The sequence below is a fragment of the Bubalus kerabau genome, chromosome 21 (genome assembly GCF_029407905.1).
Source record: "Bubalus kerabau isolate K-KA32 ecotype Philippines breed swamp buffalo chromosome 21, PCC_UOA_SB_1v2, whole genome shotgun sequence".
Lineage (NCBI taxonomy): Eukaryota > Metazoa > Chordata > Mammalia > Artiodactyla > Bovidae > Bubalus > Bubalus kerabau.
The window spans coordinates 33,552,366-33,564,555 of NC_073644.1; the positions used below are offsets into that span (position 1 = coordinate 33,552,366).

A 12,190-nucleotide genomic window follows, 5' to 3' on the forward strand; every position below is an offset into this window, starting at 1 on the left:
ATAAGTCCAGAACCTCCAGTATGTAATTTAAAGAGGGATAAGTAATAGAGGATTTTAAATTGTTCACAAATGCTGAATGAAGGAGATCTAGCTCCATAACAGCTGTGCAAAAAAAGGTGTAGGAATTTCACTCTGAGGGAATGTGAATAGAGTAATGGGACTTTGGGGCTGCCAGGAGCACTAATAGGACCTTATGCTGTGTGGAGGGCAGAATAATGCCTCCCAAAAGCATCCATGCGGACCTCCCAGCGGTCCACTCTTAATGACTTCGCCTTCCAATGCAGGGGGTACAGGTTCCATACTGATTGGGACGCTAAGATTGGTCAGGAAGCTAAGATTCCACACGCCCCGGGGCCAAGAAACCAAAACATAAAACAGAAGCAGTATTGTAACAAATTCAGTAAAGACTTTTAAAATGGCCCACATCAAAAAAGTCTTTTAAAAAGATTTTTTTTTAAAAAAGACATCCATGTCCTAATTCCTGGAAGCTATGAGTATGTCACCTCACATGGTAATAGGTCCTTTGCAGGTGTGATTAGATTAAGGATCTTGAGATGGGAAGATTATCTTGGATAATCCAGATGAAGTCAACATACTCAAAGGTCCTTACAAGTGAAAAAAGGAGGTGAAGGGTCAGAGTAGGAGGAGGAGATGGGACAATGGAAGCAGAGCGGGCAGTGGTGCTGGACCGGGAGCTGAGGGGTGCAGGCCGCCTCTGGAAGCCGGAAAAGCCAAGGAAATGGATTCTCCCGTAGAGCCTCCAGGATAGACACAGCTGTGATGACCCAACTTGGACTTCTGACTTCCGGAACAGTAGGAGAAACAACAAGTGCTGCTTCAAGCTACTAAACAGGTGGTAATTATTACCACAGCAGCTGAGAACTAACACAGACTGAATTCATGGTGGCTTCAGTGTCCAGCCAGGTTGTACGGAGTTTGTATGATGCGCTCATTAGAGCATGTCTGAAATGTTAGGTTCCGTTCTGGTCTGGGTTTTAGGAAGGCTGTTGACAAGTTCAAGTACCATTGCGCCTTGAACAGTGTGAGGGTTAGGAGCTCCAACCCTGCGTGCAGCTGGCCCTCTATGTCTGTAGTTTCGCATCCACGGATTCAACCAAACCGCAGATCATGTAGCATCATGGTACATAGTTAGTGGGACAATCCCATCTATAAGTGGGCCCCATGTAGTTCAAAGCTGTGTTGTTTAAGGGCCAGTTGTAGCTACCAGATGTTGAAGAACTTTGAAGTCCTAACAAATGATTAGGAGCTGAAACAATTGGGTATTTTCAGCCTGAATAATAAGACATAACAGTCGACTTCAAATGTTTGAAGGGTTAACTTGTCAAAGATTCAGATCAGTCACTCAGTCGTGTCCGACTCTTTGCAACCCCATGAATCACAGCATGCCAGGCCTCCCTGTCCATCACCAACTCCCGGAGTTCACTCAGACTCACGTCCATCGAGTCAGTGATGCCATCCAGCCATCTCATCCTCTGTCGTCCCCTTCTCCTCCTGCCCCCAATCCCTCCCAGCATCAGAGTCTTTTCCAATGAGTCAACTCTTCGCATGAGGTGGCCAAAGTACTGGCGTTTCAGCTTTAGCATCATTCCTTCCAAAGAAATCCCAGGGCTGATCTCCTTCAGAATGGACCGGTTGGATCTCCTTGCAGTCCAAGGGACTCTCAAGAGTCTTCTCCAACACCACAGTTCAAAAGCATCAATTCTTTGGTGCTCAGCCTTCTTCACAGTCCAACTCTCACATCCATACATGACCACAGGAAAAATCGTAGCCTTGACTAGACGGACCTTTGTTGGCAAAGTAATGTCTCTGCTTTTGAATATGCTATCTAGGTTGGTCATAACTTTCCTTCCAAGGAGTAAGCGTCTTTTAATTTCAAGGCTGCAGTCACCATCTGCAGTGATTTTGGAGCCCCAAAAAATAAAGTCTGACACTGTTTCCACTGTTTCCCCATCTATTTGCCCTGAAGTGATGGGACCAGATGCCATGATCTTCGTTTTCTGAATGTTGAGCTTTAAGCCTACTTTTTCACTCTCCACTTTCACTTTCATCAAGAGGCTTTTTAGTTCCTCTTCACTTTCTGCCATAAGGGTGGTGTCATCTGCATATCTGAGGTTATTGATATTTCTCCCGGCAGTCTTGATTCCAGCTTGTGTTTCTTCCAGTCCAGCGTTTCTCATGATGTACTCTGCATAGAAGTTAAATAAGCAGGGTGACAATATACAGCCTTGATGTACTCCTTTTCCTATTTGGAGCCAGTCTGTTGTTCCATGTCCAGTTCTAACAGTTGCTTCCTGACCTGCATACAAATTTCTCAAGAGGCAGATCAGGTGGTCTGGTATTCCCATCTCTTTCAGAATTTTCCACAGTTTATTGTGATCCACACAGTCAAAGGCTTTGTCAAAGATTAAGATGGCTGAAACTCCAGAGGGTGGAATTAAGAACAAGTAAGTTGAAGTTAACAGGAAATTCAGGTCATTCTAACGAAGACATTTACAACAATCAGAGCTGCAAACAAAGTAAATACTGTGCCTTGTTAGGTTATAAGCATCAAACATTCAGTCAGGGGTTGAGTGGTCATGACTCAGTGATGTTAGAAAGGATTCCTGCACAGGGTCAAGGCTGGTCAAGAAGACTGCTGTGAGCACCTTTAAGATTTGAAGACTTGGCCTTTCCTGGTGGCTCAGTGGTAAAGAATCCGCCTTCCAGTGCAGGAGACATGGGTTCGATCCCTGATCCGGGAAGATCCCACTTGCCACAGAGCAACAAGCCCTGTGCACCACAACTATTGAGTCTGTGCTCTAGAGTCCAGGAACCACAACTACTGAGCCCACACGCAACTGCTGAAGCCTTTGTACCCTAGAGCCCACGCCCTGCAACAAGAGAAGCCCCTGCAAAGCCCGTGCACCGCAACTAGAGAATAGGCCCCCCTGCTCGCCACAACTACAGAAAAGCCCACACAGCAGTGAAGACCCACCACAGCCAAAAATAAATAAAAGCATTTAAAGAAAAAGAAAAGATTTAAAGACTTGATGGCATCCTTTCAGAAGTCCAGATTCTTTCTTGTGTTAAAATTTGTAATTAAATCTCACAGGGAAATAACAAGCAGTAGCAGAAGGTCTCGCTTCTATCGCTTGTGTAACTAACTCTCAATAATGTTCTTAAATTTCCTTGAGAGCCGTCGTCTTGATGAGTAAGTAAAGTACTAAGGTTGGTATCTCGCAGTTGGTGGCCTTCAAAGATGGCCAGGGCACGGTAGTGGGGACCCCGGGTGGACTGGGAGGAACCCGCAGACCCCACTCCTGCCCTCAGGCTGGGCTGGGCTGAGGGGCTCAGCTCTGCCCTAAGAGCGGCCACACCTCAGCTTGGTTCTCAACACCAAACTAAACAGCAGCTCCTGTGAGTCAGGAGGCAGAGCAGGTGAAATGAGATGATGGGAGAAAAGGGTGGCTCCCCTGCAGGGAGCCAGGCTCCCGTAGTGATGGGGTTGCTAGGAGACGACAGTAGAACAGCAGCCCCTTATGCTGACCTGCGTCCATGGTCATGTCTTCTACCCGGCCCGAGTCTCTCTATTCCCAAGGCAGTGATCCAGCAGGGGCTCGCTTGTTCTTTTCCTGCTCCTCCAAACTGTTTTCTCTGGAAGGCTTGAATAATGTCACCGCTGCTATTTGCAAAAAAGAGCAAAGTGCCAAATAAAGCAGTCCCCTGTGGTGACCCTCCCTCCTGCCCTGTCCCGTCTCGAGGCCTCTGGTGGCACTCGGGCCCTGGGCTCAGGCATTGGCTCTCCCTGCAAGGCCCCGGGCACCGCCTGCCAGCTCCAGCCAGTTGGAAGGAAGGCAACATGCCTGTCAGTGATTAAAATGTTCTCAGCCAGCGTGTCTGGACAAGCACCCATGTATCTTACAGCCAGAGATGATTGTGGCCATAGTTACGTTTAGACATAATATTGACCTGCTTGATAACATTGTTCCTAAGCTTCTGCCTCCCGCTCAGCCTCTCTTGTCCTCCCATTCTATGGCTTGTGTGTGTTTTAATAGAGTTTTTTAAGACGAGAAAAAGAAACTACTCCCGAAGACTGGGTTCCTGTGCCTTCAGAAGTAGGTTAGTTTCCTTTCCTGCACTGCTGTCTTTTTTCTTTTTTTTAACTTTTTATTTTATTCTGGAGTATAGCCTATTAACAGCACTGTGATAGTTTCAGGTGGACAGCAAAGGGATTCAGCCATACATAGACATGTATCCATTCTCCCCCAAGGGCTTCCCAGGTGGTCTTAGTGGTAAGGAATCCACCCGTTAGTGTAGGAGACTTAAGAGACTCAGGCTCGATCCCTGGGTCAGGAAGATCCCCTGGAGAAGGGAATGGCAACCCACTCCAGTATTCTTGCCCGGTGAATCCCATAGAGAGGAGCCTGGTGGGCTACAGTCCATGGGGTTGCAAAGAGTCGGACATGACTTAGCATGCACCCCTCCCATCCAGGCTGCAACATAACATTAAGCAGAGTTCCTGTGGTATACAGTTGGTCCTTGTTATTTATCTGTTTTAAATATAGCAGTGTGTACATGTCCATCCCAAACTCCCTAACTATCCCTGCACCCCATTCTTCCCCCAGCACCTGTAAGTTCATTCTCTTAAGTCTGTGAGTCTTTTTTGTAAATAAGTTCATTTGTGCCATTTTTTTTTTAGATTTTCTCATATAAGGGATGTCATTTGATATTTCTCCTTGCCTGACTTAACTTCACTCAGCATGACAATCTCTAGGTCTCTCCACGTTGCTGCAGATGGCATTATTTATGCTTTTTAATGGCTGAGTAATGTTCCATTGTATGTATGTGCCACATCTTTATCCATTCCTCTGTCGACGTACGTTGAGGTTGCTTCCATGTCTCGGCTGTTGTAAACACTGGAGCGGTGAACACTGGGGGCTGCACCACCGTCTTGCAGGAGCCCGGGCCGGAGGTTGTCGCCTCTCTCGCTTTGATGGGGGCACTGAGGGCTGGCAGAGGCCAGCACATCATCCATCAGCCTCTCTCAAACCCTCACCCATCCATAGTAAAAGCAGGCGCTCATTCCCTGGCTCTCCACCCCACTTCCAGGGTGGCCCTGCCCCTCCCCCTCCTCGAGAAGTCCTGGAGCTGCCCCTGCAGGTGGCAAGGAGCGTAGACTCGGGGTGAATAGGGCACAGCTATGCCCCTGTCACCTCGACACACGTGCATGTTCCATCCTGAGGTTATAACGTGGATTCTCAACAATACAATCAAGCTTTAAATACTCAAAAAGACAGAAGTCTTGGTGAATCCTTTCACACACTAGTTTTCTGATCTGCAAAATGAGAATAAAAATGATTCCCAAATCACTGGGTAACTATGGGGATGGTAGGACTTAATTCATGGGAAGTGTCCCACCTACCCCTTATACTCTTGTGTGCTAAGTCGCTCAGTCGTGTCCAACTCTTTGCGACCCTATGGACTGTAGCCCACCAGGCTCCTCTGTCCATGGGATTCTCCTGTCATGACTACTGGTGTGGGTTGCTATTCCCTCCTCCAGGGGATCTTCCTAACACAGGGATCGAACCCCTGTCTCTTATGTCTCCTGCATTGGCAGGCGGGTTCTTTACCACTAGTGCCACCTGGGAAGCCCAGTTATTACTCTTAACTCCTATTATAATCACTGAAAGAATGAGTGAATGCAAATTGTCTCTACAAATAAAAAATTTACACCCAGATTTGAATATCAAAATAACAGAGGTAAGAAATTCACCCCCCTAGATGTGGACATATTCAGTACATGTTTGCATTTTTAAGTATAAGATACCTTTTTTTTTTCTTTTAAGGACTACACTTTGTTATATGAAGAGGCAAAATATTTTCAGCTTCAGCCCATGCTGTTGGAGATGGAAAGATGGAAGCAGGACAGAGAAAGTGGTCGCTTTTCAAGGCCCTGCGAGTGCCTCGTGGTACGTGTGGCCCCAGACCTCGGAGAGAGGATCACGCTCAGCGGAGACAAATCCTTGATAGAAGAAGTGTTCCCAGAGATCGGCGACGTGATGTGCAACTCCGTCAACGCGGGCTGGAACCACGACTCGACGCACGTCATCAGGTTCCCGCTGAATGGCTACTGTCACCTCAACTCAGTCCAGGTACTGCGTCGTCACGTGCTGTGTGGCCGCCAGGGTCCCTCTCGGTGCTGCTCCTCACTCTTGTCCTTATGGGGTGCGTTTCCTCCAAGATGCTGGAGAGCCCTCACGTGGTAACACTTCTGCTGGGGCGGTAAACTCTTCACACCTCTACAGCAGGGGTCCCCAGCCTCCGGGATCTAACGCATGATGATCTGAGGCGGAGCAAATGTAATAATAGTAGAAATAAAGTGCCCAGTGAATGTAATGCTCTTGAATCCTCCTGAAACCGTCTGCTTCCCCAGTGTGGGGAAAAGCTCTCTTCCACAAAAGCAGTCTGTGGTGCCGAAAAGGCCGGGGACTACTGCTCTATGGCCTTCATTCAGTCATTCCACAAACATTTACTGAGCACCTGCTATGTGCCAGGTGCTGGTATGAGCACTGGAGATACAGAGGGAGAAAACAGACCACAGCTGTCTTTTCATGGAGCTTATGTTATGAGAATGGAGTGGGGTGGCCGGGCAAACAGTCACCCTCCTAAGTGTTGAGCAGGTAGTGAGAGGAGGATGCCTGGGGCTGGGTATCCTGGAGGGGTAGGGGCATCTAGTCCTGAGGCTCCTCAGGTAGGAGCACGTGCTTGATGTATTGAGGAACATCAGGAAAACCAGTGAGGCTTGAAGGCAGTGAAGGTGGGGTGGGGAATGCCGAGACCCCCGGTACAGACAGTGGAGGGCCTCACAGAGGGTGGGAAGCACTCTGGGATTCTTTGTGTTGCTTTCTTTGGGGCTTGATTCCCTCGCTTGTGTGAGTCAAATGGAAAGTCATTTGAGGATTTGAGCAAGTTGACATGTTGTAACTCGTATTTGAAAATGAATACTCCAGCGGCAGGTAGAAACCAGGACGAGCAGGGGGACCAGTTAGAAAGTGGGTCTGAGCAATAACTGAGACGTGTCCGACTCTGAATATCTTTATTTTTTAGCTGTGCCATGCAGGTGTTCCAATACCCGTTCCCAAACTAGTCCACACTTTAACACAATCAAGCGGGCACACACTTGCCATACCATATACATGTTCACGAGTGCCATTATGGCTTGATGAACAGAGTACTGAATGATGTCTTAAAATTGTTGTATGGGGGGGCTTCCCTGGTGGTCCAGCATTTAGGAATTTGCTTTGCAGTGAGGGGGACTCAAGTTCGATCTTTGGTCGGGAAACTAAGATCCCACATGTGGCAGGGCAACTAAGATGAGATGCAGCCAAATCAATAAATAAATCTTTTTTAAAAAATTGTCCCATGGCCTTGAACAAATTTCCGCTTCTGTTTTCATTTTTATTTTTAAAATGTTTTTGGCCTTGCTGCAGGCTTGTGGGATCTCAGTGTCCTGACCTGGGACTGAACCCCTGCCCCCATTCAATGGAAGCATAGAGTCTTAACCACTGAACTAACAGGGAATTCCCAAAGTAATTTTTGTTTGTTTGTTTTGTTTTGGGGGCACTCCCCTCACTGCTTAGGGGGATCTTAGTTCCCTGACTAGGACTTGAACCCAAGCCCTCAGCCTTGAGAGAGTGCAGTCCTGACCACTGGACCACCGTGAATATCTTGAATGTAGAGCTGGCAAGGTTTTCTGATAATGGCTGTGAGCTATAGGATAGAAGCCAAGGATGACTATGATTTTTGATGGAGAAACGAGATAAATGGAATTAGCATCTTTTGAGGTAGAGATGTTTATGGTAGGAGAAGAAGACTTAAGGGCAGAATTCAGAAGTTGGGTTTACACAGTGTGAGGGGCCACGAGCCTTAGACCCTAGTGGGTGTGATCACCGTTGTAACCGATGTGTGCCAGCCTAGGGCCAAGTGCTTTGTCTTTTTACACCAACCCTAACAGGTAGGCACTATCAATTCCGTGTCTTGCTGATGAGAAAACAAAGCACAACTGGGTCTTGACTCCAGGTCTGTGTAACTCAGTGGAAATCCATGGAGTGATTTCATTGGAATGGACCCATGACTTTATTCAGTATTGAGCCAACAAACACTCCCCCCAGACTCCAAGACTAGAAGCACCCACTCTACCATTCTGCCTCTTGAGGATGGTTTCCCAACTGTTTATAATTTTTGAATTTTGTGACTAGATGGCTGAGAGCAGAGCAGCAGGAGACTGGCCGACCCTGAGCGCTGGGCGTGCAGGAGGAAGGTACACGCCCCAGACGCAGCCCTGGGCTGCATAGGTGCAGAGGCACAGCTGAGCTGCCCGGTGCCGCTCCTGAGCGGGGCTTCCAGAGCCCTGAAATCTCTCCCACCCGTGCCCTGCCCCCAGCTCTCTCTAGGCAGCATTTCATCACTTCTCCAGGGCCCTGCCCCTGAATAACTATCAGACATTCACAAGCCTGACATGTTGCCCCGTCATTCAAGTCTGATCAGAGGTGGGTTTTCATCTGGGTTAACATTGTCATACGACATGGCCATACTAGCTCCTGCCCCATCTAGAGGACAGGCCCAGTCCTCTAGGTGTTCAGAGGCTTCAGGCTAAGGCGCAGGAGCAATGTATCTACCGGAGTGATTTCAATATTCCCAAATGATCACTGACTTTAAGGAACTTTGCTGTTAACCATTTGATACTTAAAGAATGACCAAGAAGCATACGCTGTCTGCATTACATGGGAATAAGTTTTACCACCTCCAAGGTAACCTTGGATCGATTGTATTGAATAATTATCATATTATGCATATTAGATCCTCTGGGGAGGCAGCTTAGAAATGTCCTTATAAAAGGAATTCAACAACCTAACAACACTGAGAGACAAATGATATCTGAGATAAGTTCTTTATTGCTCAACTTCCTCTACCTTCCTAATTCCTCTCCTTATCAAGGTGAATCCTTTCCAGGGCGGTGGTTTGGCCGAGCAAACTAGTGTGTTTCTTGCTGACAAGCTACATTCCTGCCTTTACTAGGGAGATCTTCGAGTGAGCTTTTCTTCACCTTTTTACTCAGCTGCCACCACATCTTAATGTCTTACTTTTAAACCTAGAGGTTGTTTTCTTCATTGTGTCCTTTGCTGCCTGGTGTGCATATGCGTTGTAAATTCATGTACAGAAGTAGATGCTGCAGGGAAGAGTGTTCATTTTGGTCTCATAAGGACTTGCTTGGGTTTTTTTTAATTTGCCAACATTTGAAGTTTTAATTTTTAGAAAGTATATTCTTGCTTTCCAGTCTCATCTAATTAGCTATTTTGCAAAATAGCAGATTATATTCCATGTAAAAGTAGGCACCCCAAAAATAATAGTTAAAAAAAAAGACATAGTAAGGGATCTACTGTATATTCACATTTTGAAAGTTATTTGATAGTATTTCACTTAACCCCCAAAATAAAAATAAAAAATTTGAGCCGGGCATTTTTTTAAAGTTATGATTGAATCATCTTGCCTTTAGAGTGGTGTAGAGATAATTTAACTATATCCAGAATTCTGGCAGGGAACATTTGCAAGTCTAATATTTGTTAGATTCCTAAAGAAACATACTGCTGTGGATCAGTTTCCTGTATTTTTGTGTATGTAAGAGTTGCAAGAACTCTTCCCTGCATTCAAGAGTGTCAGACAAGTAATGACAAACCCAGGGATCTTTCTGGCATTAGGTATTTGGTTTCAAAATTAGATTATATTATAAATATCTATTAATTATATGAGAAATTTTTAGATGTTTTCTAATATAGGACATATATAAATAACCATTGCATTTATTCTTGCCTCTCTGGATACACACTAGGCAATAAATCTATTTCAAATGCCACAACTTGAAAAGCTCGAGATAAAGCTTGACTGTCTTTAATAGTCCATTTCTTCTGCTGTTGAAATTGCATCGGTCTTCCAGGCTGAAATATATTGACTCAGTATCAGGCAGTTAGAACAGTGGCTGAATCAAGAGTGGATGAGTTGAGGCTGAATCACTGATGAAGTAAATTCAGATAATATCACTGTCTTTCCATAGTCTTTATCATCTCACCGGATATGTTAGTGGTAAATGAGCTTTGAAATGTGAACCCTGTCTTTCTGCAGACAAGATGGCATTGCAGAAAACATGGGATTTGAGGCCAAAGAGACCTGAGTTGCAAACCCAGTTCCATCACTTACTAGGTGTAAGCCTCAGTTTTCGCATCTGTCAAGTGGACCAGCTCTGCCTGTTACGCCAGGTGGTTGTAATGAGTGAATAACTTGGCACACGTGGAGCTAGCTTATGAAGGCACATTGTAGGTACTAGAAACGTTTGCTCGCTCCCTCCTGCCTTTGAATCCAGAGTCTTTGAAAACAGAAACTCAGAGAGACTTAGGGCTTGGATAAGATGGATTCAAGCTGCACGTGATGTCAAACTGTGGGACAGTCTTTGGGCATGTACGTGGCCAAAGGACCTAGCTGGTCGCTAACCAGATGCTTGTCTCGACCCCTCACAGGTCCTCGAGAGGTTGCAGCAAAGAGGATTTGAAGTCGTGGGCTCCTGTGGGGGAGGCGTGGACTCATCTCAGTTCAGCGAATACGTCCTGCGGCGGGAACTGAGGCGGACGCCCCGTGGACCCTCTGTCATCCGGATAAAGCAAGAGCCTCTGGACTAGATGGATGTATTTCTTCTGCCAAAAGGAGAAAAACATGCACCACAAATAACGCAAACACAGAAAGGGACATTTATGTGCAGTTGGGACAGCAAACCGAGTCCTGGACCTAAAGTTGAATAAAAGACACATTTATATCCAATAGAGACCACACCTGTATTCATATGGGAACAATTGGAATAGTGATATCCTCAAGGTGTAAAAAATATATAAATATATATATATATGTCAAAAGGTAGGAAACGCAAAAAGAAAAAAGGTGGTAGCTACAGTTGGTGCTGTGATGGCCGTGAAGTGTCCTGGCCTCCCGAGGCCTCTGACCAATAAACAAGCCATGAGCAATGAGGACGGATCTCCTTACGGTTTCCATTGCCAACAGCCATCCATTGTTTCTTTTTCCTTTGTCTTTCTTTTTCCTTTGAAAACAAAAACGCCTAGAATCGCATTTCTTTGCATATGGAAGTTTCATGTCTCTCTTTAGATGGGGGACAGAGCAGAACTTCAAAAAAAAAAAAAAAAAAAACTCTCATGAGCACACTGCATTTGAAAGATGCGAGACATGAAATTTTAAATATAGTTTGTACAGAAGTCACACTTTTTTGTCCGCCTCACCGATGTGAACATTACTTTGTTTTTAAACTGATCAGTTTTGCAAAGGGGCCAGAATTATTCCTTGTTAGAGTTGCTCCAGTTTGAGTCTGCTGCTTTCCTACAATTTTTCAAATTTTATAATGTATTAAATACAATAAACTCTGTTTAAAAAATAAGGTCTGTGTGAGACACACGTGTTGGGGTGAGGCTGTAGTAAAATGAAATTTTTCTATTGTAAAATTTTCTGTGTGGAGTGTCAAAAAGAGATCCAAAAGCTGAACCCAATGTTGAGATCAAAACCCACTCGAGAATAAGGATGTTGACACTTGTTCTGAATGGTTCTGTTCCCATTAGTAAGGTTTGGGTCCCATGCTTCTGCATTGGTGAGCAAGATAAACCTTTCTTGCGAGTTTACCAATTCCAGTCAACTCCCAGAGCAAACCGCGCTCAAACGTAGCATCAGAGGGCACCGTTTTATTCTCTCTCCAGATTCTGGGCTCCTTTTGTGTGGACTGGCCTGGCCTGGGCTTCTTGGGCTGCACACGATGTCATCTAGGGCATGGATAGCCATGATGGCCCCCTTGGTGCTGCCAATCCCTGCTGGCTGGTCATGGGCCTCCCCAAGTGGCTTGGGCCCCAGCCAGCCTGGGAGCTGGGTTCTAAGAGGAGGGAAGGAAGCCAAGGTCCCCTGGAAGGCCAGGCCTGCAACTGCTCGATGCACTTCTGCAGGGATGTGTTATTTTAGCAGATATGGAGCCAGCCCCGATTCAAGGAAGGGAGGGGAATGAAACCCATCCTTGGTCACTGGGGAGACGACCAAGAATTTGTAGCCAACTTGAATCTACCATAACACCTGTCCAAAAAAATCCTCA

At 46.0% G+C, this 12,190-nt stretch overlaps 1 protein-coding gene across 3 annotated transcripts in view; it reads left to right on the forward strand.

Moving 5' to 3' along the window:
* Positions 1 to 11,484, forward strand: part of KCTD1 (potassium channel tetramerization domain containing 1) — a 104,262-nt gene extending 92,778 nt beyond the window's left edge. For all 3 annotated transcript variants that reach the window (XM_055558942.1, XM_055558943.1, XM_055558941.1), the window contains 2 exons: positions 5,847 to 6,152; positions 10,572 to 11,484. In XM_055558942.1, coding sequence (XP_055414917.1) covers positions 5,847 to 6,152; positions 10,572 to 10,730 — 465 coding nt within the window. In that variant the 3' untranslated portion in view covers positions 10,731 to 11,484. The remainder of the gene's footprint in view (positions 1 to 5,846; positions 6,153 to 10,571) is intronic.
* Positions 11,485 to 12,190: the final 706 nt, after the last annotated feature.